The 27,123-nt window shown below is 38.4% G+C and overlaps 2 protein-coding genes across 6 annotated transcripts in view; both read right to left on the bottom strand.

Annotated features, from left to right (window-relative positions):
• TNFAIP8 (TNF alpha induced protein 8) overlaps nt 1-5,017 on the bottom strand; it is a 122,846-nt gene extending 117,829 nt beyond the window's left edge. The window contains exon 1 of the mRNA XM_067731516.1: nt 4,859-5,017. Within this exon, the coding sequence (XP_067587617.1) occupies nt 4,859 (1 nt within the window). The 5' untranslated portion in view covers nt 4,860-5,017. The remainder of the gene's footprint in view (nt 1-4,858) is intronic.
• The window catches only part of DMXL1 (Dmx like 1), a 262,636-nt gene that overhangs the window by 116,183 nt on the left and 119,330 nt on the right, over nt 1-27,123 (bottom strand). For 4 of the 5 annotated variants that reach the window (XM_067731506.1, XM_067731507.1, XM_067731509.1 and 1 more), the window contains 4 exons: nt 25,687-25,778; nt 20,431-20,483; nt 17,874-18,091; nt 13,989-16,183 (listed from right to left, as the gene is read on the bottom strand). In XM_067731506.1, coding sequence (XP_067587607.1) covers nt 15,959-16,183; nt 17,874-18,091; nt 20,431-20,483; nt 25,687-25,778 — 588 coding nt within the window. In that variant the 3' untranslated portion in view covers nt 13,989-15,958. Of the gene's footprint in view, nt 1-13,988; nt 16,184-16,226; nt 16,282-17,873; nt 18,092-20,430; nt 20,484-25,686; nt 25,779-27,123 lie in introns of those variants that run through there. The other variant, XM_067731511.1, reaches the window with a different exon arrangement.

Below are 27,123 nucleotides of genomic sequence, written 5' to 3'. Positions count from 1 at the left end.
CCTGTTTTAAATAAGGGCCTCCATAGGCTAAAGGCCAACCCACTGCTCACAAATGAACTGTAACGGGCCTTTTAAAAGTGTCTCTCATGCATAGGGAGGGTTTACTGGATGCCATGGCTCTTCTGCTCAGACACGTAAAACCCAGATGCCCTGCTCTGGCTCATTCTCTTTAGCAGCTGCAGCAGCGGCAGCAGCAGCAAGAGTTCCCTATATAATCACATGACCCTGCAGCTGGGAATAACTGAAATTGCGCTACATGCACCCCCTTCTCTGGGCTTCTCTGGCTTCGTCAGAGGCAAAAAAAGGAAAGTTCATGCTAAAAGCACATGTGGTAACAGTCACCACTCTCCCTCTCTGCTCCACTATGGCCCAGTACAAACACCATCGTCTTGAAATGAGAGCAATGTGGCCAATCCAACAAAGTAGACCACTTGCTTCTGCACATTGGACACCAGGAGAGGAACATCCTGCCTTAATCCACACAACAATCCTATGATAGAAATACCATCCCCACGTTTTAGGTAAAGCAATAGGCTCAGAGAGCTGAAGTAGCTTATCCCAAGTCACACAGCTAGTGGTGGCTGAGACATGAACAGCTGATTCCAACAGTGTCACGTGACCCAACCACTTTTTGACTAAACTAAAAGTCATCTTCATTCCCAATGTTTAAGGAAATGACGACAAGTGGAATTTTGGACTTAATTCCATTCTCTGTTATTAAAGAAACAAACCCCAGTGTGCTTATAAGTCAGCTTGGGTTGTTCCAGGGGAGGCCCATTCCTGTGACCTCCCAGCCATTTTTTGTTTCTTTTTGGTGGGGAAGGTGGCTGCATGCCTAGCCCCTGGTCACCCTGAGTGAAATATCATCATGTTGGTCAATCACCCCTCTTGTTCTATATAAAAAAGCACAATCCGGGAATTCCCTGGCAGTCCAGTGGTTAGGACTCTGAGCTTTCACGGCGGAGGGCCCGGGTTCCATCCCTGGTTGGGTAACTAAGATCCCACAAGCCGCATGGGCGGCCAAAAAAACCTCCACAATCCTGGGAAAACAAACTTGCTGACGCCCATCCAGCTTTGCAGCTGGCTCTGCATCTTTGCTACCTTGGTTCTGAACCATAAACACTTTCTTCTAGACAAAAAGCAACCTATCCCTAAAAGGATGGGTGGATGTTATTTGATTATTTTGGAGCATGTGACATTTTAAAACAAATTTCTCAGGTAACTTCCATGCTTGACATGCAAGGCCAAGAAAACCAAATCTTATGGAATCACGTTTATTGCAGTTATACCACTGGTGATTTGAAACAGACGTCAGATGAAAGATGCTTATTTCAACTTCTTATTATTGAGAAATAAAAAATATTTTGAAAATGGTTCATCTACTGTTCTAAGGAATTGCCTTTACTTTCCTTTGTGAAACTCAGAAGAATTCTGAACCCATCTTTGCCATTATCAATTTATCTTCAGGGACTCGTTCTTACCAGCAAACATTTTCATGCAAGTCACTGGTCCTCTTGGATCCCAGGCCTTGGTGCAAACATGAGAGGGCTGCACAGTGCCACGTACACAGTAGGAGCTCAATAAATGCCCGCTGCGTGAATGAATGGTGCCCCTGCAAGCTGGACAGAGGGGATGCGCCTCCAAACTTGTATAACGGCCACTGTTGTAGTCTAAGACTCATGGGCCAAATGGTGCCTCTCACATTCTAGAATTATCTACCTCCTACTGTAGCTCACTTCCTTTTCTTAAGGCCAAAATATAGAATGCGAACTGACGTTCACTGGTTACTACTTGACCTCGTTTACATTTTGCAACAAGGTTCACTGATTTTTTTTTTTTTTACCCTCAATGAACCATCTGTTTTTAGCTACTGGGAAGCCCCACTGAGGTACAAAAGTCTAGAAACTGCAGTTGGCTCAGACCCCAGGGCCAAAGTCATCAAAACCAGAGATGGGGGAGCAGGAAGTAAACTGCTTCTCACAGGGAAACATGAAGGTTGGGGTGTTAAAAGCTCCTTTTCGGTGTTTGTTGAATGCTTACTCTGTGCATTTGGTATTAAATGCAGGATGTGGGCAGCGTGAGGAGAGTTGAGGTGATAAAAGTTTATCTGGCACCGCACGGTGCCTTCTCTTAAACTCTGCAGCAGAGCTGATTATCTTTGTGAATGCCAAACTGAGGAAAACTGTCCCATTTTTGTCCAGGTGGGCCCCTGTGCATGTCCCCAGTGCCCGAGTCAGTGCCCATGGTACTGGAGTTGTGCTACCGCTCCCTTCTCCCTCCGTGAGAAAACAGGTGGCCTTTATTTGTTATCACCCACCCTCCTCTGCCTCCTGGAGGTCATCCCATGGTCAAGCCCTCAATTTGTACCAGGCAAGGATGGAGGGGGTGGAGAATGGACTCTTCTGCATGGTGTGGAAGCAAAGCTCAATTCTGATTGAGGACGAAAGAAATCTCCAAGAAGGAAATGTGTTCATTCCAAGGGGCTGATCCAAGTAGACAAGGATTAATTTGAATCAATTAACTATGAGGTCTCGCGAGTGCCTGGCACTGTGGCAGCCTCAGCTTCAAGGATCAGCTACCTGAAGTTCCCCAAGTCGTAAACCACCTAGAAATCCCCTCCTCCCCCAAACTGCATTTCCTAATGAGTACTGTTTGGATGCAATCATTTCTCTCCACACACCCTTTCCTCCAATTTCAACAGAATAAAAAATTGCAGAGAACAGTCCTCATAAAATACTCTGTTCCTGGCCCTTGCAGTGTGCATGCTCACCCTCAGTTTCTGCCATTCTGCTGGACTCCCAGAACAGCCTGTCTGCAACACTCACAACACAGATGAAGACTATATCCAGCAATATAGTCAGAAACAGAAAATTAAGAGGCAACAAAGATAAGCAGATTTTCCAGCTCATGCCATCCCTTTCCTCATTGAATTTAAACACATTAGAACAAAAGGCACTACAGATTCAAGTCTCTCTTAAAGAAAAAAAATTTAAAGGAGCATCTGTGCAGGAGCACTACAATTTGGCGGGAACTTTCTTATATTCAATAATTTATTAATGATTCTTAAATTAGCAGATAATCTAGATGGATATAATGGCTTAGAAGACCTATATCTGTTAATGCAAAGACCTTAACACCAAACATTCAATACCTAAGGTATTCATATTTTACAGGGAGGTAAATGGTAGTCCACTTCCCTAAACTTTATTTACTCAAATTACAGGTTAAAAACTCAAAAGCTGAGCAAGAAGTGGCAGAGACAAGTAATGTATATGAAGGGGAACTGGCATCCCCCGCCCCAAAAATCTACGAAAAAGCCAATTGTGTTACCGGCTAGAATATTAACAATAACTTGCTGACAACTCCCCATGACAGATCTAATTAGAAGGTGGCAATAAATGTTTCCAGGTGTTTAATTAAGTGTGATAATTATTTCTTTCCTTAAAGACAGATGGAGTCATATGTTTACATTTCAAAGCATAATGTTTCCTTAGTTAAAACACTGTGGAAACACTTTTGTGTAACACAAGATTCAAACCAGGATAAAAATATCTGCTGTGATAAGCGGCACTTAAAGTGATTTATCAGCTCTAACTTTCATATCAGCTCTAACTTTCACAATGGCAACTTAAAGCCTGCTCTGTTCTGGTTATTTCCTTTAACCACATAGTTTTGTTTTCCTTATGCCTCAATGAATAATTTCTACTCAACAGGTCATTTCCCTACCAGCATCTCCTAAATGAATTCTTATCATGAAGGTGGGGAAATTTTATGGGTATCTCTACTTTCACAGCAAGAAGATAGCAAGAATAAACTGAGATACAGAAGAATTCAGGGACTATCATAATTGGATGGGACCTCAGCAACCAGGGAATCATTTTATTGATGGATTAAAGTACTGTACTGCTATCAATTAAATCTGCTTTTTAGGGCAGAAATACACCCTACATTGAGATAGTATTGACCCCCAATAAAAATAATTTATGCAAGGATGGAATTATCAGTCTTAAGTAACTCCAGGATTTCTTTGTTTCAACACTGAACACTCAACTACTGTCTCCCTCCTCCCATGATTCTCTCAGGGTACTGCTCTTCCTACCTAGGGCTGTGTTTTATCAGTTGGCTTTAGCAATAGGGTGTCACTGAATCAATAAACATCTTTTAGGCGCCCAAGCCCGGTTGGTCAGAGTGGTCTTGAACATGCCTATCAGCCGCCCTGGGTCCGAGGGCGCTCATCAAGTGTTCTTGCATCAGGTTTTGAAGGCTGAGAGTCGAGAGGGCGCGCAAAGACACGGGCGGACACACAAACACACACACAAACTTTCTTCCTCAAAGGAAGTCTCCACCGAACGATCTCAAGGCAAAACTCTAGTCCCTGCCCATTTTACAATGCAGGGTTGGATTACAATCTCAGGCTAGCATCTCGGTCTGCAATCTGGGGCATCCTGATAACCGGGCCAGTCCTTTCGACAGCAGGAGCTGTTACCAGGAGGGCGTGACACGTAGTGGGGGCCGCGTCTGCAGAAGGAAGCAAGGAATAGGGAGGGATGGGGCTCAGTGCAGGAGGTGGAAGTTAAGGGGTCAGCCCAAATCGGTAAGGGCCCCGAGCTGGAGGTCTCAGGTTGTCTCTGCGCTGCAGGAACTGAGTAAAACTCTGCGTAGTTTTCGGACTTGTGCGCGTCTGCACACACACGCACAAACACACACACTCGCTCACACGCACTCCCACCCACTCCCACCCACTCCAGAGACTCTCGGCGAGCTGAAAGCGCGCGCCCTCAGGAGCAGCCCACAGCCCAGCAGCCGGGGAAGCCCTGCGAGGGTGTGTGCGGAACCGGCGCGCCCAGGAGGCACTTACTCGGAAGAGGGGGCCCGGTGGCGCCGGGACGCCAAGAGGCGAGCTGGGCGATCTGACGGCGCGGAGCTGCCTAGACTCTTGAACGTTCGCGGGGCCCCGCGGACTCACGAGCAAAGCGCGGGCCACAGACGGCGGGAGAAAGGGAGCCAGGGGCAAGGCAAAAGAAACGAGGGGCGGGGTAGGAGGAGGAGCTAAGGAGCCGGGGGCGGGGCGGAAGGTGGAGTTAGGAGGCTGGGGGCGGAGCCGGACAAGGAGGAGGAGCCGGGAGGTCGGGGGCGGAGCGTGCGGAGGAGGAAGAGCGGAGCAGCCGGGGAGGCAAGGTAGAGGAGGATCTAGCGGTCCAGGGCGGGGACGGGAGGAGAACCCCAGCGGCCGTGACTGGGCAGACTGGGCCTGGCGTTGGGGGTCAGGAGTGGCCAGAGCTCCGGAGACCGCGGAGGAGAGCTGGACAGCTACCTGGGAGCTGGACTTGAGCTGCAAGGCAAGATTTTTGGGCGCGAGGAGCCAGGACAGGCTTGGGAGATATGCAAGGAAGACGTTACCTTTCGGGTCTCTCAGTTTCTTCAACTGTGAAAATGAGATACCAACCTCGTAGTGAGTTGAGTCGGTTAAGTGAGCTCATGCCTGGCACCTAACAAGTACGCATGAATTTTATCATCTGTTATCTGTTGCCGTTATCATCCTCATCATCATTTTCCGTATAAGCCCCTAAATCCCGCCTGCTCTTAACGTTGTGTGTGTGTGTTTCAGCCTCTACTGGCCTCAAGTCTACCTGGCGATACCTGACGCGCTAGCGATTCCTAGTTTCAATTCGCGGGGGGTGCAGGGCTCCCTCTCAAAGTTAAAAGGCTCATTGGCTCCTGGGAAGCCAGACCGGTCTGTGGCACCCCCGTGGACTTCAGTGACTGCCCCTGCCCACGGAGCCGAAGGCTGGCTATTCATTGGAATGGGACCGAATCTGGGCCTTCCTTCTGGTGAAGAGCCCTGACCCGGGGTAGCCATTCTCAAGGGCGAAGGTGCTGGACCTTCGTAGGAGTGTGATGAACCCGTCCTCCATTAAGCACCTACTATATGGTAGTTCTGTGCAGAGGGCTGGGAATATGAATAATACTAGCAAAACTTAACATATGCAGGTCACTTATAATCCTCACAACAACTTATAAATGTAGATCCTGTAGCTACTTTAAGTTTTACAAAGGGAAAGGGAGGCATAGTGAAGTAAAATACCCTACCCAAAGTTACACATTTAGGAAGTGACAGAGCATGGCTGGGACACAGGAAAGTAAACACTTGTTAGGCGAAATAGACTAAAATCACAACACATTTGGGTTTAATGCCCAAAATAGGAATATACAGAAGATGTATACAGAAGACGTAAACATCTCTTAAACAGAGATGTTTAAGACACTGTTCCTGTGGTTATAGCTATGGGGAGGGGAGTGTCAGGAAGATTTTTCTGAAGGAGGTGATGTCTAAGCTCAATTTGGAAGAAGAAATGGGAGCTTCACAGCACCTATAGGTGGAGAAAGGACACAGTAAACATTTTTCAAGCATTCAGAAGGGTTAGGGAAGAAGTGGAGATTGGAATGAAGCTAAAACAATAGAAAAGGACCAAATCTAAGCGCGTTCTTCCAATAGGAGCTGAAGAACATTAATTTGACCCTTGTTTTGGAGAAAGTCAGAAGGATTTTAAGCATGGGAGACATGTCAAATGTTCTAGAAAGGTTAATCTGAAAACAGCATAGAGAATACCAGAGCCAGGAAACTTGACTTATGGAGTTATTGAAATAAGTCAGGTTGGGATACAGTGGTAGGCAGAATAAGAATTCCAGGAAAGATGTTCACACCAGAATCCCCAGAACCTGTGAATATGTTACCTTACATGGCAAAAGGGACTTGGCAGGTGTGATTAAGGTTAAAGATAATGAGATGGAGAGATTATCCTGGATTATTTGTGTGGATCTAATCTAATCATATGCTTCCCCTAAAGTGGAAGAATGAGTCAGAGATTCAAAGCATGAGAAGGGCTTGACCTGGGTCAGGAGCCAAGGAGGGTGGGTGGTCTCTAGAAGCTGGGAATGGACCTCAGTCAACAACAACAACAACAAAATGGGAATCTCAGTTCTACCACCATAAGGAAATGGATCCTCCCTTGGAGCCTCCAGAAAGGAACTCAGCTCTACTGACACTTTGAGTTTATCCTGGTGAGACCCAGACTGGACTTCTGACCTGTAGAACTGTAAAATAATAAATGTATGTTGTTTTAAACCCCTAAATTGCTGTTAATTTGTTGTGGCAGTAATAGGAAATAATTACAGACGCTGAATGCTTAAACTAAGTGGATGGAAAGAAGATGGTTTCAAGGCTTAACACAGGCCCTGGAGACTAATGGGATGTGAGGGTTAAGGGAAAGAGAATATTCTAGGTCACTTTATGGGGTTTCTGGATTGCCAGGCTCAGTCTTTGGTAGTGCCACGCAGTGCAGGGAGTAATAAAGGCAGGTCCTTTTAGGATTAAAAAGGTTTGTACACTCCCAGGCCTCCCCTACTCCTCAAAATCATTAGAAGCGATCCCTGAAAGCCCATGGGCAGTGATATTTGTCACCACGAACTGAGAGTCCTAATAATGGGTCTGCTCTGTGTAAGCTGGATACTTTGGACGAAGCACAAAACCTTAATGAAACATGGCTTCTTCTACTGTGTGAGATAGGAGCCCCATCTGTGTGACTGCTGGGAGAGTCAGCCAGGATGTCATGGTGTCTTGTCTGTAACCTCAACCCCAGTAACTTTCACCATTGCTTCATTTCAGTCTCCCTTGTCTCAAGCTGCACCCTGGAGCAGCAATCTCCAGAGATATTTCTACCTTTATAGAAAAAGATTCTTTCATCTTTATCTCCATCATTCTACACCCCTACTGCAGCCTTTCATCCTTGGTCCTCACACTCTTTTTTTACCTCATGCAGACTTGCATTTCTCCCAGTTGGCTTCCTTTCCTACACAGCCTAACCCCAAGAGCCAATACCTCAGTCACTCACTGCTAGTGCCTCCTATTGCTTTACTACATTGTCCTTTCCTTCTACTACCTGGCAAATATTTTTAGCCATCCACATTATTCATAAGCTCTACTTAAGAAGCACCAAAAAGTGTAAAACCTGATGCTCTGCAGATTCATGAGGATTTTCTCCTGCATCATGGATGGAAAGAAGAAGTGTGTTCCATCTTTATCCCTTTCCTCAAGACATCTTTTGCACCCCTAACTCCTCCTGCTCTTGATATATAATCTCACCTCCTATTTCAAATAAAATATAGAGTGAACTTTTAAAATAATTAATTAATTAATTTATGGCTGTGTTGGGTCTTCATTGCTGTGCACAGGCTTTCTCTAGTTGCGGTGTGCGGGGGCTACTCTTTGTTGTGGTGCGTGGGCTTCTTATTGCGGTGACTTCTCTTGTTGCGGAGCACGGACTCTAGGTGCACGGGCTTCAGTAGTTGTGGCACGTGGGCTTCAGTAGTTGTGGCACACGGGCTTACTTGCTCCGCGGCATGTGGGATCTTCCCGGACCAGCACTCGAACCCATGTCCCTTGCATTGGCAGGCGGATTCTTAACCACTGTGCCACCAGGGAAGCCCCAAAGGAAATATATAGATCATCAATAGAGAATTTTCTCTACTTCCTACCCCAGCTACCAAAAATGCCATCTATATCAACAGTCACATTGACTTCCTTTCTCTCACCCCAGTGGATCAGAGCAAACCCATCCACCAGTTCTCTGGGTCCCCAAGGAGCCCTCCCTTCTATCTACAGGGGCCACATTCTGTTGAATATCCCTTCTTTTCTATCTTGGACCTCTCAATTTCTATGCTTCCCCCACAAAATATTTAAAAATGCTAAAATGTTAAAATGATAAAATTTAAAAATCTCCATGAATCCTACCACCTTCTCTCACCGCAACCCTCTTTACTAGGGCCATCTAGACCTGAGTGACTACAGGAGCTGATAGCTGAAATGATTCAGAGTGGGCATTGCCTCAGCGCTTACTTTAGGAGGCCTGGTAAGGGGCCTCTACAATCCCAGGCAACTTGCATCATTGTCATCAAAGAACAACCAGTCTTTCTTCTAATAAAGATATTGGATTCCACCTTACTACACAGAGTGATAATATTTAGAAATTAGTAAGATAATTACCTTTCCTATCTTACTTGGGCCAAAAGATACTTGGATCATTTCATTTTCAAACTAGCACTTGCATACTTCCAGTTCGGAGTTGTAAAAAACATAGAATCTAGGAAGCTCCTAATAACTAATCCATTATTCAACGGCTAATTATATTTTAAAATAATTGCAGCTGTCTCTGGATTAATTGAATCCTTTCAGACCAAACTCCACCCCCCCAAACCCTATAAATCACATGAAGTGGAGAGAGCTGTAATGAGAGCTGCATGCCAAAAATACCTCTGTGCATACCTTCTATTTTTACTTCTGCCCAGTCGAAGGTATAGGAACTAACATCAGACAGCTTAAAGTTGAAAAAATCTTCTGACCCAGCTTCCTCTTGTACTCTTCTTTTGCTTCAAGCCTCTTCTCTGCTTACTCAGTGTCAGCCTCCTCTTTTTGAGTGTAAGGAAATAACTACATGGCACTGTGAAACGTACAATAAAAATCTATGCATAAATACTCTGGGAGGAGAATGGAAGTGACTCACACTCCTTGGGGGAATGGAGAGAATTTCACAAAGGAGGTTCCATCCAACCAAGTCGAAAAGGATGAACTCAAGCTTGCCCGGCAGAAGGGCACTCCAGGCATCATGGAGAGAGAAGAAAGATAGTCTAACATTTTCTGGCACTAAAATCACTGAAGCAAGGATGTGCACCTTGAACACAGCCCACAGAAATATCTATGTGGCCTTTGTACTCTAACTACATTTTAATGGGACTATATCAATGAACATGCCTGATTCAAAACATGGCTATAACTTCACCATCCTCTAAGGTCACTATCTGATTGTCTACTGCTTCAACTCTATTCCCAGTCCCATTTCTTTTCAGAGCTTTACCATAACATGTAATCTTGTTCTTAGAGTAACAATATGGGTATGGTAAAGAGTACATTTTTCCTAACAGAAGTCAAGGTGCATACTGGGTAGGGTAGGAGAATTGTTCAATGTCATGCAAACTAGAAACTTGGGGATAGAACAAAAATCAAGATTTGGGGGTCAGTGATCTTTTCCTATTACTTCCATATACCTCAACCCCTACTCCTAACTATTATACACCACTAGTGATTATACCTTCATCATAAAGCATTTTTCACTTTTTTATTCAGAATTACTTACCTATGATGTTACTAAAATACACCTCTTCCTAAGAAAGTTTGCTAGAACTGTTGCCTGCATTAAAGGTAACTTCATCCACCTTCTTAGCCAATTCGATCAGCCACCCTCTACATGAAACCAAGCTCTCTGCATATTTCCAGGTTTTCACCCCTTAAGCCATTCCTCTATAGAAAATATAGTGATGCCCCTACCCAGAACGCTTATTTTTCTGTGACTGCACCACTGGATTCTTCATCTCTGTGGGTTCTTCCTCACCTGAACTGTTTTCTCCTTTTTGACCATCTCAAATCTTACTTGAGCCTATCCCCAATACTACAGTCTATTTTTTTGTCCTTAGCTGCATAATTCTACTGTGAAAGGCTTTTTCTATACATATGGGTCTAAATTCCTGCCTCTATCAAGAGTTCTCTTCTGCGCTTACACCCATGAAATGCTAGCCCACATTGGCAAGGCATTACGTGATTTTAAACAAAAAAGGCTCCCACCTTAGTCCTGGAATACTCGAAGCACAGCACCCTCCCCTAGTGGGTTCTGACTTCCACACTGTCCTCTTTCAATAGCCTCACTTCTTTCCCTCTCATTATCAGTCTTCAGAGTAAAGAGTTGATGTGCTAGTTATTTCCATGTACCTGTGCTTCCTCTCTCTGTGTGTGTACATGGGTCTGTTCATCTGTCTCTCTCTACATAAAAATGGCCACATGGATTTTAAAAAAGTGTATTCAGTATTGTGGCGGATTGCAAATGGTCTCAGAATAAAAACACAGCCAAGGTTATGGTTAAGTCCTTTTGTTAAGATCTCAGAAAGATTTTTGGGTGCACCATGTATACCGTTTTTGTGAGACACTAAGATTTCTAAGAATCTTAAGGTGGTATACACCACAGCAACCTCACAGGGGGCCCAAGGTAGAGAAATAAAATACGGGTGTGGCTTTTGTCTAATGAGTGGATTATAATTTAATATACAAGAAACCCACAACGGTTTTTTTTGTTTGTTTTTTTGCGGTTCGTGGGCCTCTCACTGTTGTGGCCTCTCCCGTTGCAGAGCACAGGCTCCCGACGCGCAGGCTCAGCGGCCATGGCTCACGGGCCCAGCTGCTCCGCGGCATGTGGGATCTTCCCAGACCGGGGCATGAACCCATGTCCCCTGCATCGGCAGGCAGACTCTCAACCACTGCGCCACCAGGGAAGCCCCCCACAACGTTTTAAAAAGCAATTTTACTAGACTGAAGCATAGGGGACAGGACAGTATAAAATGTAAAGAGGTCTTTGAATGCTCAAACTTCTCTATCCAGGAAAACAGGCTGAGAAAACTTCCGTTAAAAACACTGGGCCACTTTTATGGAAAAAGAATAACTTAAGGATAGAAAAAAGCAGCCCAGAAGGTGGAGCCAAGAGCTGTAGAGAATTACTTGCAGGGAACAAGAGTACTCAAGGAACTGGTGACATGTACCCAGCTAAATTCCAGAATCCCTCTGGACCAGGACCTACCATGTGACTTACTTTTCCTCTTTTAGAATGGGAGATAGCTATCGCCTCTCTGTCTCACCACTGTTACATTTCACATGTGGGAGGCACATAACTTGCCTCATTAGTTCATGGATCTTTAAACTGAGTACTGTACTTAAGGAACCTCATTTAAGGAGCCACATATACACCTGAACCTGATTTAGACATCAGGACCCTGGGGTTCAAATGCCTAACCCTGATGCAGTAATAGGATGAAAACATTGGAGTTTTTCTGGGGGAGTGTTTTACATGTGGGAGGAATAGATTTTAAAACTTTTAAAACACATATCCTGGACTGATACACTGCACTGCTTAGATTCTGTTACAAAGGGCATACAGGAGTAAGGCATTTTCACTGTGGAAAGAAATGGGTTGTACCACCAAATTGTTTCTATTACCTATCTGTATTTGCAGTGGGAGAACATTAAGAAATTTTTCTTGTTCCAAGGAGACTTGTGAAATAATGTCACACTGCAACTCTGTGTTAGCTCCCTGACTTATAGGCCACAGACATACAGGAGACAACCAAGTAAGCAGAAGGGGAAGAAAAGTCCTAAAAAACTCAAAACAGATTTAGCTTTGAAAATAACTGTAGCAAAAGCCATACACATATCTAACGCTGACAGGTACATTTAACTAATCTATGTTCAACTTTTTCCAAGTACCCTGAAGGGTAACATCTTAACCTTTCTACTTAAGTAATATCAAGCATCAAAAATATCTCAACAATTCAAAGAGGAATATTCCTGACACAAGACCACTTCACTCAACAGAGCAGTTGCCAAAGTCGTTGTCCTTCTTGGTATGAAAATACAGATTTTCTTCACCAACACATACACAACCATCTCGGGTATCATGTTACCAAGTGGGGTTTAAAGGAGTTTAGAAAAGTATTACCTCCTTCTTCCCTTCTCCCATGTTAAAGTTTTGCTTTGTATGTATTCTTCCATACACATTTCTATGTTCCTACATATATACTAAAACTAAAGATTGAAAAAACCTGAAACAATAAGGGATATAACACCTTTTACTTTGAAATTTTATCTCTCCAACCTCCTTTCAGATGAACAGATACAAATCTAACATTCTTTTACCATTGAGAATATTCCATTGTATGGATGTACCAAAATTTATGCCAAAATTTACCCACTAATTAACATTTAGATTTCCAGTTTTCTTGCTCCATCAGATGTCTCAATAAACATCCATATACATATATTTTTATGCATAGGTGTTTTTATCTTAAAGGATAATCTCTCAAAAGATTGCTCAGTGAAAGTATGTTTTTCAATTTTAATATGTATCTAGGTAACTTTGTAGCAGTTTAGTCCTGCCAGCAATGTTTCACTGTGCCCACTTCCTTGCATCTTCACCAAACTGATGTCACTGTGTTTTGACTTTATACTAACTTGATGGATGAACAGTGGTAACACATTTCTTTTTTTTAAAGCATTCCTTTAACTATTAGTGAGGATGAACATACTTTGTGCTTGCTGACTTTTCCATGTCCTGTTCTGTGAATTGTGTGACTTCTCCATTACTTACCATGTTAAAATTCTCTTTGTATTAGGGTCGTTAACATTTTTCCTATTCCTATACACATATTTCTTCTCGTCTACCTGTTCTTTAGACTGTGGTCTTTTGCAATATGACATTTAAACTCTTTGTTTAGTAAATATGTCTCTCTGGGTTTCCAACACTGTTATAAAAAGATCATCACCAATCTAAGGTTGTATAAGGATTTTCTTTAAGTAGGTATATCTCTGTATTTTGTTCCAATTGTTGAGACCATTTTGAGAAATTCCTCAATGGTTTTGAAAAAATTTTTTAAAGAGAAGAAATGAATTGGGGCAAGACAGAGAGAGCAAGAAAGGAGGATGGAATTGACTGTCCCATGATTCTACATAAGAAAAATCCTACATTTTAGAAAATGAGACTCACAATGTTGTGAATTCTTCCATCATTACAAAGCCTCATTCTCAGAAAGCACACAATTTAAAAAATGTATTTTGATGTATCTACTTCATTAGTGTGGATGAAATTTTACATATATGTATACCATTTTATACTTAAACATACATTCCAACTACTTTTATTCTCACCTTTTTTGAATAATGCTTATTCATTAAGTTAAAGACTATAGAGAAGGAAGAACAGGGTATCTGGGAAAATTATGCAATTCTTCCTACATTAACCAAATACAATACAGAAGTTCTCCAATTTAAAATGTCACATACACTCAAGTCAACTAAAGTGGCATAAATACTACTTAAAACAATAGCATGCTAAAAATAGTTACTGCATGATTGTTTATTTAAAATATTATGACTCGGGATGTAAATACATATGGGCTTACATAATTTATTATTCATATAAACCCTCAATTAAAATGCTTAATTCTTCATCCACAATGTCTTTTTCCTAGTAAGCATAATAATACATTTTCTATCTCACTGAAAGTGTTTAAAGCCTTTTGAATCTTGATTCATGAAGAAATTACTGAGGAATAACTTAATATTAACTACATCAAACAATAGTATTGTTTGCAATGTTGTCACAGATTTCTCCATGGCAAAATAGTCACATATCGTTATTGCACAATTTATAGGTACAGGTTATTATGTGCACATCAACTTTCTACATAATAACAGTGTCTTCACTGCAACTTGCTCAACACATTTAAAATTATGAATACAATTTACAAAATCTTTTAACAATATACTTTTAAAAGTATCCTGAGGATATTACAAAATTCATTTTACCAGCCCTTCATTTCTTTGCTTCATTTGACTCTTTAGTTTCCAAGATAATAGCTTTCCATATTTTGTTACATAAAAATGTTCTCTTAATATTCCTATTAAAATATATTTAAGCTAAATAGTATATAATTGTCCCTTAAACTCTTAGTCCCATCTGCCTCCAGTCTTCTTGGTTAAAATCAAGTATTATCAAGTTTTCTATAATTCTGAATCAGAAAAGGTATAGCACAAAACAGACAGAAATAGGGTTAGCACATTTAAGTTAAAAGCATTGTGCATTTTTAATATTTTGGTCATATTTTATAATAAAATAATATATTTTGGCAAAAAATAATAAAATATAAGGCTTAGTTTATTATCTTTTAATGGTAGATCTGGCAGGTATTTTACATTTGTAAATACTATTTAATTTGACTGTTTTCACATTTGTTTCTAAAAACACTGCTATGAGGTTTTCAGAACGTTGAGACTAAAAGCACCTAAAAAATAAGAAATAAAATAAAATAAAATTTAAGTAAAATGTATGGTGCCTAGAAATCCTTTGACAAATTTATAAGCTTAAGTATCTCATATATGCCAACACAGAATCATTATTGCCTGCTAAGTCTTATCTGACTCAATGTAATCTTTAAAATAATAATCTTGGAAGTTTTCCTGAAATTTATTTGAAAATTAGGATGGGAATTCAAAAATTTAAAAAAAAAAAAGGTGAAAAAAACAGTTGCAGAAAAAGTTGTTATTCTGGTGGCAGTAGTTGTTATGGCACAAAAACAAATGAAAAGACTTGTAGTTTTCATATATATATATATATATACACACACACACATATATATATATATATATATATACATATACACACACACACACACAAAGTTCAAATAAGATGTATAAGATACATTACATATATATACACGACCACACACACACAACTTGGGGTCCAGAGGGGAAACTGATGAAAACTTTACATAACGAGGCATTTGGCTCACCTGTCACTAAAGTCCCAAAGACAGTGTTAATGGAGATGTTCACTATTTTTTGATTCTTACCCAAATATCAATCTATCATTAATTAAGAGAGGAGTGTGAGATGTGTAAGTTTGAAAAAGGCAGTGAGAGTGTGGTGAATTAAGTGATGACTGATGTGCAACTGCCTTTACATAAAGGGTATTTTTACTGTGAAACAAATTCATGCAGAGATATCTGCAGAAGAATTTATCAACAACAAGAAAACAAAACTCCTTTAACACTATGATATACTCACTATACTATAAATATGTATTATTACAGCATTACTTATACATTCTACTTTAGGCAATGTAGTCTAATTTTGAATGACCTTATTAATTTTTAAGGCATCAGTGCATCAAGGGCAAAGCTCCATAAAATAAATATGAAAACAGGAAAGCATTAGCTTATCTGTGGCATAGAGACTGATCACTGTACATCATATGTGTTGGCCACTTCATGGAATAGGTAATAAATTATACATCTTATTGTTAAAATGTTACAGCATAAATTTCACATCATTTTTCAACACTTCATTTAATGGGCTAAACTGATCTGGCAGTATTCTCATTTTCATTGTTCCATCAGCTCCACATGAAAAAATGTGATTTGCAGGCCCTGTCTCAATTTGCATCACTCCGGTTCCAATATTTCTGAAAATGGATTGCCGAGCATGTTCATTGATAAAAGTGTGGAGAAGACTAAAGGTAGAGAGACTCCAAATCTGAAATATATAAGAACAAAATAAAAATTGGGGTTGACATTACCTTAAAAATCCAAACAAAAGATTCACGTCTGTCTTCCTGCACAAATAAGGAATTTCTAAAACAAAAATGGAGAAAAATCTGTGTAGGCTTACAGTCATAACATTTTGATTCTGTATATGGTGTTGCAATTTTCCAAAGCTCTTTGATATTATCACATTCTTCAAAAATCAATCCAGTAAGAGAGGAGGTACTTTAAACCCTTAGTTGGAGACGAGAAAACTTAGGTACAAGGAGGTTAGGTGTACAATGCAACAGAAACTTGTAATGTTATAGGAACTACAATCAAGATTTCCTATCTCTCAGCGAAGTTTCTGTTGTGTAGTTGTATAGTGGGGTAATTCTTTCCCCATAATATACAGTACCCACCAAGGGATCAGAACCGCTGGAAAGAGGAAAATACCAAACACCTAGAGGCCTTCAGACCACTCAAAACTATATTCCAGCTGCAAGATAAATTATTACAACTTTCTGATGTTTTGACATCACATTAAAAAAAAATATTTCTTTCTTTTCCCTAAGAAATTCATTAATTTATATTACTCTAGACATGATTGTTAAATTGTAAGTCCTGAATACTACCTGGTATACTATGAAATCTTATAACTTAATTAAATAATAAACCTCAGAATGAAAGTACAAACTAATCTAAATAACTAATCTAAAACATAGTATGACTTATTCTAAACTGAGGGCAGTTCAAATAAGAAACTAGCTTCAAACTGGAAAAAAAAAGAATTCTGTATGGAAGCTGGTGTATATATTTAAGAAAAACCTTTTTGAAATTCTTCAATTTCTTCTGGCTGAGAATTATGAAAACAATATGGAAGTTCTAACAAAGCAGTCCAACTTACCTGTACTAAGTACTCAGTAGCACTTAAATTAATGGATTCTAAGAAACTAGACTCCTCCAGTGGGTTGCTAACCATTAGAGTAACTTAGGGACTAGTCTTATCCCTGCAGATCCTTCTGAGTGTAGCCAGAGAACCTGCCATCAAAACCACTATTTCTGTGTTCCAAAAATGCACATTCCTGAGCCTTGGACTTACCAAATGGGTATTTTTGGGATAGGACCTAGTAACAGTATTTCTGGAGTGGGATGCATTTTTAACAAGGTGCTTAACATTTTTAACAAGCTGCTTAACATTCAAACTTCTAAGTTTGAAACACAGTGGAGTTTGAGAAGGACTGTTACAGGCAGAGCTTATCCAGGTACATCAGAATTCTTGAATCAGGCACTGAGTTGTTGGATGCTGATACTATGAATGACAAAATGGGGAGAAATTTGGAATAAGGGAAAATGTCAGCATATCTCACAGCCCCTGAAACTGAATTCAGTAACTCTGAATATGGAGTCAAGACTAATTCTAATGTCTGAAATATGTTCATATCCATGGAAAATCCAGTTCTTTTGCGTGCATTAGTTAAGCATATTTGAAAACAACTGAAAAACAGGCATTTTTCAAGTTAAATATTATTTTATTTCATTCATTAAAAGATTTATTAAATAGCAATTAACCTTGTTGACTACAAAGGAATTAATACTTCTATTATTTAAAGAGACTGGTGTCATCAATATGATTAAAGATCTAAGGTTTCTAAAGATTTCTTTTCATATTGTAATAGATATTGTGGCATTACTGTATTTACCTTTATGTTGCCCTCAGCAGATCCTGTAACAAAGTACTCTTCAGTTGGATCAATAGCAATGGCTTTAACAGGAGAATCATGGCTCTGGAAAAGCTGCCTCTGCTGTCGTTGCCGAAGGTCAAAAACACATGTATAGCCTTTTCTGCCACCTGATATTAGTAGCTGATGTTTTGGAGCATATGCTAAAACAGTGGCTCCGCTATCATGACAAGTAAAAGCTGGAAAAAAAAGTAAAAACTATTTAATAATATAAGAAACATACTTCTGGCTTTTGGCCAAGGTAGAATGATAGATTAGATTTGCCATCCTGCCTAAAACAATTAAAATATCAAATGATATACAGGAAATAATGGTTTGAGACACCGGTCACTAAGCAATGAAGAATGATCTTTGCAAAATGGGAAACAAACTGGGTGACCAACATAACTGCCCCAGCTTATTGCCTACAGAGTATTTTCTGGCCGTGGCATAAGAAAGGGGAACCCAAGTTGATCTGGGTTCCTATTTCCACCAGCCATACTGGGAAAAAACCCTCATAATTCACAAGGCATCGTATAGAGTACTGAGAAGGGTACTGCCTCAACAGAGGGGCAAAATTAGCCCTGTACCAAATACGGCTTTTAACACAGCTGTTTTCATCATCCCAGAAAGTTCCCTCATGCCTCTCCCTCAAAGGCAATCGCTATCCTGATTTCTATCCAATTGGTTTTGCCAATTCTTGAACTTCACATAAATGGAATTTTATAGTATATATTCTTTTGTGCCTGCTTCTTTTTCTTTAACATAACATTTTAGATGTGTCTCACGTATCAGTAGGTCATGCTTTTAAATTCTGAGTAGTATTCTATTACATAAATATACCACGTTATCCTGTTGGACATTTGTGTTGTTTCCAGTTTTGGGCTACTATAAATAAAGCTGCTAAGAACATTCCTAATACCAGTCTATTTGTGGACATGTGTTTTCAGTTTTCTTGGGTACATATGTAAAACTATATACTGCTGGGTCACGCTACATGCATGTTTAACTTCACTAAGAAATTGCTAAACAGTTTTCCAAAGCAGTTGTACTGTTTTATACTTTTATCAGCAAATCATGAGGGTTCCAGTTTCTCCATATCCTCACCAACACTTGGTAGTCTAGAACCTTTAATTTTTGCCATTTCAGTATACAGAGTAGTATGATAAATTATGGTGAATTTAGTTTGCATTTCCCTGATGACTACTGATGTTGAGCATCTTTTATATGCTTATTTGCTATTCAGGTATTGAGAAAAACGGTAATTTAAAAAAATCTTGAATATATCATTTCTTTAATAGATTGTGCTTTTGGTGTTGTATCTAAATCTCATTACCAAACCCGAGGTCACCAAGATTTTCTCCTATATTTCCTTCTAGAAGTATTACAGTTTTGTTTTTACATGTTTTACATGAGTCATTTTGAGTACATTTTTGTGAAAGGGGTAAGGTTTGTACCTATGTTCATTATTCCACATATAAGCACCCAATTGTTATTAGCACTTTTTGTTGAAAGACTATCTGTTTCCACTGAATTATCTTTGTGCCATTATTAGCAATGAGTCTACTATTTATGTGTGGGTCTATTTCTGGGCTCTCTAATCTGTGTCTATTCTTCAGCCAGTACCACAATGGCTTGATTACTGTAGCTTTATAGTGAGTCCTGAAATCAGGTAATGTGAGTTCTCCAAGTTTGTTTTTATTCAGTATGCATTATTCTAGGTCTCTTGCCTCTCTACATAAACTTTAGAACCAGTTTGTTGATATATACAAAACAGATTGCTGGGGGTTTAATTAGAATTCCACTGAATCTATAAAGTTGTGAGGAAGTAACATCCTAACAATATCAAGTTTTACAATCTGTGAACATGATGAACATTTATTTAGACCTTTTTTTCTTTTACTTTTTTTGTGGCTTTTCCCAACAGATGCTATACATATTTCGATTTATGCTTCAGTATTTCATTATTTTGGGTGCTCTTTTAAATGGTAATTTTTTTTTAAATTTCAAATTCCAATTGTTCATTGTTGATAAAGGAATGCAACTAATTTTAGTATAATGACCTGGTATCCTGTGACATTGCTGTGCTTGCACATCAGTTCCAGCAGTTTTTTTTCTGTATTCTTTGGGATTTTCTACACCATCATGTAATCTGTGCATGAACAGTTTTATTTCTTCCCTTCCAATATGGATAACTTTTACTTCCTTTTCTTGTCTTATTGCTTTATTTAGAACTTCAAGTACAAAGTTGAGTAAGAGTGGTGTGAGGGGATATAATACTGTAACTGATGTTCGGACCTGTGCTATCAGATTCAAAGTAAAAACAAATGATTTTTATATTATCTATGTTCCACTGTCCTTCATTAAAGTACAGTGAAGAGTTAATTACATATACAGCATTTTTTCTGCTTTTAAACTTTGCCACCATGGTCAAAAATAAACCTCACGACTACTAAGTGTGTCATTAAAAAAAAAAATCCATTTGAACATCACTTTTACTTTATGAGTTTGTGATTCATAAAATGCTTTCAAAACTTACCATGGACTAAACTATTGGAAGGTGCTACAAGAGTGTCCCACAAACATATGTTTCTGGAAAAAAAAAAAGATTATTGAATGACATAAGAAGTTAACCACAGAATAAAAATAGATATGTCTCATATTATATAATGATAAAGGTATCAATACAGAAAGAATATTATACTTGTTAACATATATGCACCCAATACAGAAGCACCTAAATATATAAAGCAAATACTAATAGACATAAAGGGAGAAACAGACAATAATACAGTAATAGCAGGGGATTTTAACACCCCCCCTAACATCAATGAACAGATCATCCAGAGAGAAAGTAAGGTAATAGTGGTGTTAAGTGACACAATAGACCAGCTGAACTTAAATGATATGTACAGAATATAACACCCCAAAACAGCAGAATGCACATTCTTTTCAAGCACACATGGAATGTCCTCCAAAACATATTACATACTAGGTCACAAAACAAGCCTCAACAAATTTAAGAGGATAGAAATTGTATCAAGCATTTTTTTCTGACCACAATAGTATGAAGTTAAAAATTAACTCCAGAAAGAAAAATGGAAAAAAACCCCAAACACATGGAGACTAAACAACATGCTACTAAAAAACCAATGGGTCAATGACAAAATCAAAGAGGAAGTCAAAAAAGATCTTGAGACAAATGTAAATGGAAACACAACAACCCAAAATCTATGGGATGAAGCAAAAGCAATTCTAAGAGAGAAGTTCATAGCAATACAGGCCTTCTCAAATAAACAACACAGCCTATCACTTACCACCTAAAAGAATTAGAAAAAGAACAAACAAAGCCCAAAGTCAGCAGAAGGAAGAAAATAATTAAGATCAGAGAGGAAATAAACAAAATAGAGCTTAAAAAAAACAACAACAAAAACAATCAATGAAAGCAAGAGCTGATTTATTTTTAAGAACTGATTTTTTGAAAAGAAAACAAAATTGACAAACCTTTATCCAGCGCATCAAGAAGAGAGAAGACCCAAATAAACAAAATAAGAAATGAAAGAGGAGAAATAACAACTGATACGAAAGAGATACAAAGAATTATAATACTATTAACAGTTATATGCCAACAAATTGGACAACCTAGAAGAAATGGACAAGTTTCTAGAAACATACAGCCTGCCAAGAATGAGTCAAGAAGAACAGAAAGTTTGAACAGACTGATCACTAGAAACGAAAATGAATCTGTAAGGGAAAAAAAAAAACAAACCAAAACCCAACCGCCAGGAAACAAAAGTCCAGGACCAGACAGGGGAATTCTACGAAACATATGAAGAACAAACACTTATCCTTCTTAAACCATTCCAAAAAAACTGAAGAGGAGGGAACACTCCCAAATTCATTCTACAAGGCCACCATTACCCTGATACCAAAACCAGACAAAGACACTACAAAAAAAGAAAATTACAGTCCAGTATCTTTGATAACTACAAATACAAAAATCCTCAACAAAATATATTAGCAAACTGAATCCAACAATACATAAAAAGCATCATACACCATGATCAAGTTGGATTTATTCTGGGGTCACAAGGACAGTTCAACATTTGCAAATCAATAAATGTAATACATCACATTAACAAAAGGAAAGATAAAAATCACATGATCATCTCAAAACACACAGAAAAACTGTCTACTGAGATGTCCATTCATGATAAAAACTTTCATCAAAGTGTGTATAGAGAGAACATTCCTCAACATAATAAAGGCCATTTAAGACAAATCCACAGCCAACATCATACTCAACAGTGAAAAGCTGAAAGCCTGCCCACTAAATTCAGAAACAAGACAAGGATGTCCACTCTCTCCACTTTATTTAACATAGTACTGGAAGTCCTAGCCACAGCAATCAGACAAGAAAAAGAAATAAAAGGCATCCAAATTGGAAGAGAAGGGGACTTCCCTGTTGGTCCAGTGGGTAAGACTCCATGTTCCCAATGCAGGGGCCCTGGGTTTGATCTCTGGTCAGGGAACTAGATAGTGCACACATGCCGCAACTAAGAGTCCACATGCCGCAACTAAGAAGTCCACATGCCGCAACTAAAGATCCTGCATGCTGCAGCTAAGACCTGGTGAAGCCAAAGTAAATAAATAATTTCTTTTTAAATTAGAAAAAAACAAATTGGAAGGGAAGAAGTAAAACTGTCACTATTTGCAGATGACATGATACTTTAGATAGAAAACCCTGAAGTCTTCACCCCCCAAATTTAGAACTAATAAATGAATTCAGCAAGGGTGCAGGATACAAGATCAATATTAAAAAAATCTGCATTTTTATACACTAATAATGAAATATGAGAAAAAGAAAGTAAAACACAACCTGTTTAAGATCACATCAACAAGAATAAATACCTAGGAATAAACTTAACCAAGGAGGTGAAAGACCTATACTCTGAAATATAAAACACTGATGAAGGAAACTGAAGATAATACAAAGAAATGGAAAGATATCTTGTGCTCTTGGACTGGAAGATTAATATTGTTAAATTGGCCACACTACTCAAAGCAATCTACAGATTTAATGCAATCGCCATCAAAATACCCATGGCATTTTTCACAGAACTAGAACAAAATAATCCTAAAACTCACATGGAATCACAAAGGACCCTGAATTGCCAAAGCAATGTTGAGAAAAAAGAATAGAGCTGGAAGAATCACACTCCCTGATTTCAGACTATACTACATAGCTACAGTAATCAAAACAGTGTGCTACTGCCACAAGAACAGACACATAGATCAATGGAACAGAACAGAGACCCCAGAAATAAACCCAAGCATTTATGGTCAGTTAATCTATGACAAAGATGGCAAGAATATACAATGGAGAAAAGACAGTCTCTTCAACAAGTGGTGGTGGAAAAACTGGACAGCCACATATAAAATAATGAGATTAGAACATTCCTGTTCACCATATACAAAAATAAACTCAAAAAGGTTTAAAGATCTAAATGTAAGAATGGAAAACCATAAACCTCCTAGAAGAGAACATAGGCAATACACTCTTTGACAAAAATTGTAGCAATATTTTCTTAGATCAGTCTCCTAAGGCAAAAGAAATAAAAGCAGAAATAAACAAATGGGACCTAATTAAACATAAAGCTTTTGCACAGCAAAGGAAATCATCAATAAAACGAAAAGACAACCTACTGAATGGGAGAAAATATTTGCAAATGATGATTGACAAGGGGTTAAAACCTAAAATATACATACAGTTCATACAACTCAATATAAAAAAAAAAAACTCAATAAAAAAATGGGCAGAAGATCTGAATAGACAATTTCCCAAGGAAGACATACAGATGCCCAACAGGCACATGAAAAGATTCTCAACATCACTCACTATTAGAGAAATGCAAATCAAAACAACAATGAGTTATCACCTCACACCAGTCAGAATGGCCATCATCAAAAAAATCTACAAACAATAAATGCTGGAGACAGTGTAGAGAAAATGGAACCCTTGTACACTGTTGGTGGAAATGTAGATTGGTGCAACCACTGTGGAAAACAGTATGGAGGTTCCTCAAAAAACTAAAAATAGAACTACCATATGATCCAGCAATTCTACTCCTTGGGTACATATCTGGAAAAAATGAAAATACTAATTTAAAAAGATACATGCATCCAAATGTTCACAGCAGCACTATTTACAATAGCCAAGACATGGAAGCAACTCAAGTGCCCATCAACAGATGACTGGATTAAGATGTGACTGACACACACACACACACACACACACACACACACACACACAAAATAAAATACTACTCAGCCATAAAAAAGAATGAAATACTGCCATTTGCAGCAATGTAGATGGACCTAGAGAATATCATGCTAAGTGAAATAAATCAGACAGAAAAAGACAAATACTATATGATACAACTTACATGTGGAATCTAAAAACAAAGACAAATGACTGTATATACAAAACAGAAACAGACTCACAGATATAGAAACAAACTTGTGGTTACCAAAGAGGGGAAGACGGGTGAGTGACATATTAGGAATATGGAATTAATAGATAAAAACTACTATATATAAAATAGATAAGCAACAAGGATATACTGTATAGCATAGGGAATTGTAAAAATTATCTTGTAATAACCTATAATGAAGTATAATCTGCAAAAATACTGAATCACCATGCTGTATACCTGTAACTAATATAATGTTGTAAATCAAGTATACTTCAATGAAAAAAAGCAATATGTCTCATTATAGCTCGCTTGAACCTTGCTCACACAGAAAGTTCTTAAATTTATAAAGCATCGAATACAAGTAGCCAATATATTTATGTATGATTAATTTTTAGACAAAAATTTAAAAAACTAATAGCTTTCCAAACTGAATAACTTTAGATTAACATGTAATTACAAGGAGTACTATATGAAGTCTGAATATGGGAACCACTTTTTGTATTCACTGATTTTCTAATCTAATAGTTCGACCACATACATAAGTAGCAGGACACACCGAATTTTCTTGAGTACAAAGAAAACTTATTCCTACTACAAAAGGGAGCAGCTTCTACTCCATTCTGTGAGTTACAAAGAAGGCACAAATGTGTATAAGAATTTCTATGAAAAACGGGCTGAAAACTCCATATTCCTAAAATTCCCACTTTGAGTGTAAAGTGAGGCCTCAGGACAAACACAAAAGCTCAGCAACCTCAGAAGGCCTTAATCACAGAACTCAGCTGTAGGAGGAAAGTAAAAAGTGTGCCTGGACATGGAGGGAGGAGACTTTTTTTTGCATATTTAAGCTATTTGGGGAGATGGGGACGGGCTGTCACTTACTAGTTATTATACAACTCAGCTTCTTGTGTTCTTACTGTGAAACATTGATAATGCGATATAATAAAGCTGTGGCAAGGATTTAACTAAATAGCATGGCCAATAAATAATACTCTTTTTTTTTTTTGGCCTCAAGCTTTCTTAACACATAGCAAATAATATGGAGAAAAACTCTACCAACAATCAAATTCTTTTATCCTACACTAAAGTCTTAACATTAGAATACTAAAAATCCAGAAGGAATGGATTTTGTCTTTAATGTCACCAGAATTTCCTTAGCTTTACAATTAAAACACTAAAAAAGCTCTAAGAAACAAGTCTCTTTAAATAAAAATATTTAAAGGTGTAATTATGACATTATTGAGATATAAGGACATTAAGCAATTAAAAAATAAAGCTTAGCTATACATACACAGACTTCAATTTCAGTTATAATCTCTTACCTATTGTCAGTTGAAAGACCAGCTGTAGCTATCAGAGAGGAGGAACTAACGAAGACAAAATCATTGGCTGTTTTGTTATGACACTGCCAAGTCTGGAATGGTTATAAACAACACATGTTTATTGCTGTCACAAACAATTTTATAAGCAGGTAGATGTATTAATCAAAAAACAATCATGTAATTTGTGGCTTACTTAAATCCTTGTGTTCTTTCCCCCACAGATTTTAGAAAAGTTGCAAGAGTAATAGAGAACTCTCGTATACCCTTTACCCCGATTCACCAATGTTTACCATTTTGGCACATTTGTTTTGCCTCTTCTTCTCTTTCTCACACACACACACCCCTTTCCCTGAACCATTTAAATAAGATGCATACGTTATGACCTTTTATGACCTCCGCTTTTGTTCAACCAAAAGTTCAAAGGGAAACAAAAGAAAGTTAAGTTCAAACATTTTTCTTAGAATACTTGTGAAAATTTTTGTCTTAGAAAACAAAAACTAGCATTTTAGATGATCTCAGACTGAATTATTTATTTTCAGAAATATTTAAGCTTTCAAATACTTTTTCAAATATGTGAATAAAAACATATTACTAATAGTCAACAAATTAGAAAATTTACAATGTTTCTCAATATTCCGTCAAACAATAACAAACTACTATGAGAGGTTTAGTCAGTTATAAAGGCTTCCAAGTTATGTCTGTTCAGATGTTTCTCTTCAATAAAAAATAAAATTTAAAAATATGTCAAAATCATCATATGAAAAAGTTTTCCTGTGAGTCACTTCCCCATTGCCCCCAACCACCACTGCAGCTGGGCTAGATGATATGTCTTTAAAACAAAATCTACTTTAATCCCCAAAAGCAAATAATGTTCATTTTTAATCCAATTTGTCTTTTTAGAAGTTTTAAAACAAAGGCAGTCCCCTAAGAAACATAAACCTGTACAGTTGACCCTTGAACGACACAGGTTTGAACTGCATGGGTCCACTGATACACAGATTTTTTTCAATAAATACTACAGTACTACATGATCCAAGGTTAGCTGAATCTGTGGATGCAGGACCATGGATATGGAGGGGTGACTGCAAAGTTATATGCAGATTTTCAACTTGGGGAGGTGAGGTGTCCAGTGTCCCTAACCCCTGTGTTGTTCAAGGCCCATCTGTACATTTAATTTGCTGCCTGAATGAAAATATGAGGAAAAATAAATATTCTTTCAAGGTACCCTCACCAACACTCCCTTGCTTGCTTTCACTTAGACCAGTACTTTATTCTAGCATTTAACCTTGGATGAATTACTGGAATTTTAACCCATATTCTTAATTTTTTTCTTGATAGATATTACTTAGTCTTATAAAGGGCTTCACTAAAGAATCCATCAAATATAAATTCAGTGTTCTATGAGGCTGCGGAAGGTTCACTGAACCTGTGTGGTCC

The sequence above is a fragment of the Pseudorca crassidens genome, chromosome 3 (genome assembly GCF_039906515.1).
Source record: "Pseudorca crassidens isolate mPseCra1 chromosome 3, mPseCra1.hap1, whole genome shotgun sequence".
Taxonomy (NCBI): Eukaryota; Metazoa; Chordata; class Mammalia; order Artiodactyla; family Delphinidae; genus Pseudorca; species Pseudorca crassidens.
Note: the sequence above shows the minus strand (reverse complement) of the source record. Positions and strands in the feature narration are given on the sequence as shown.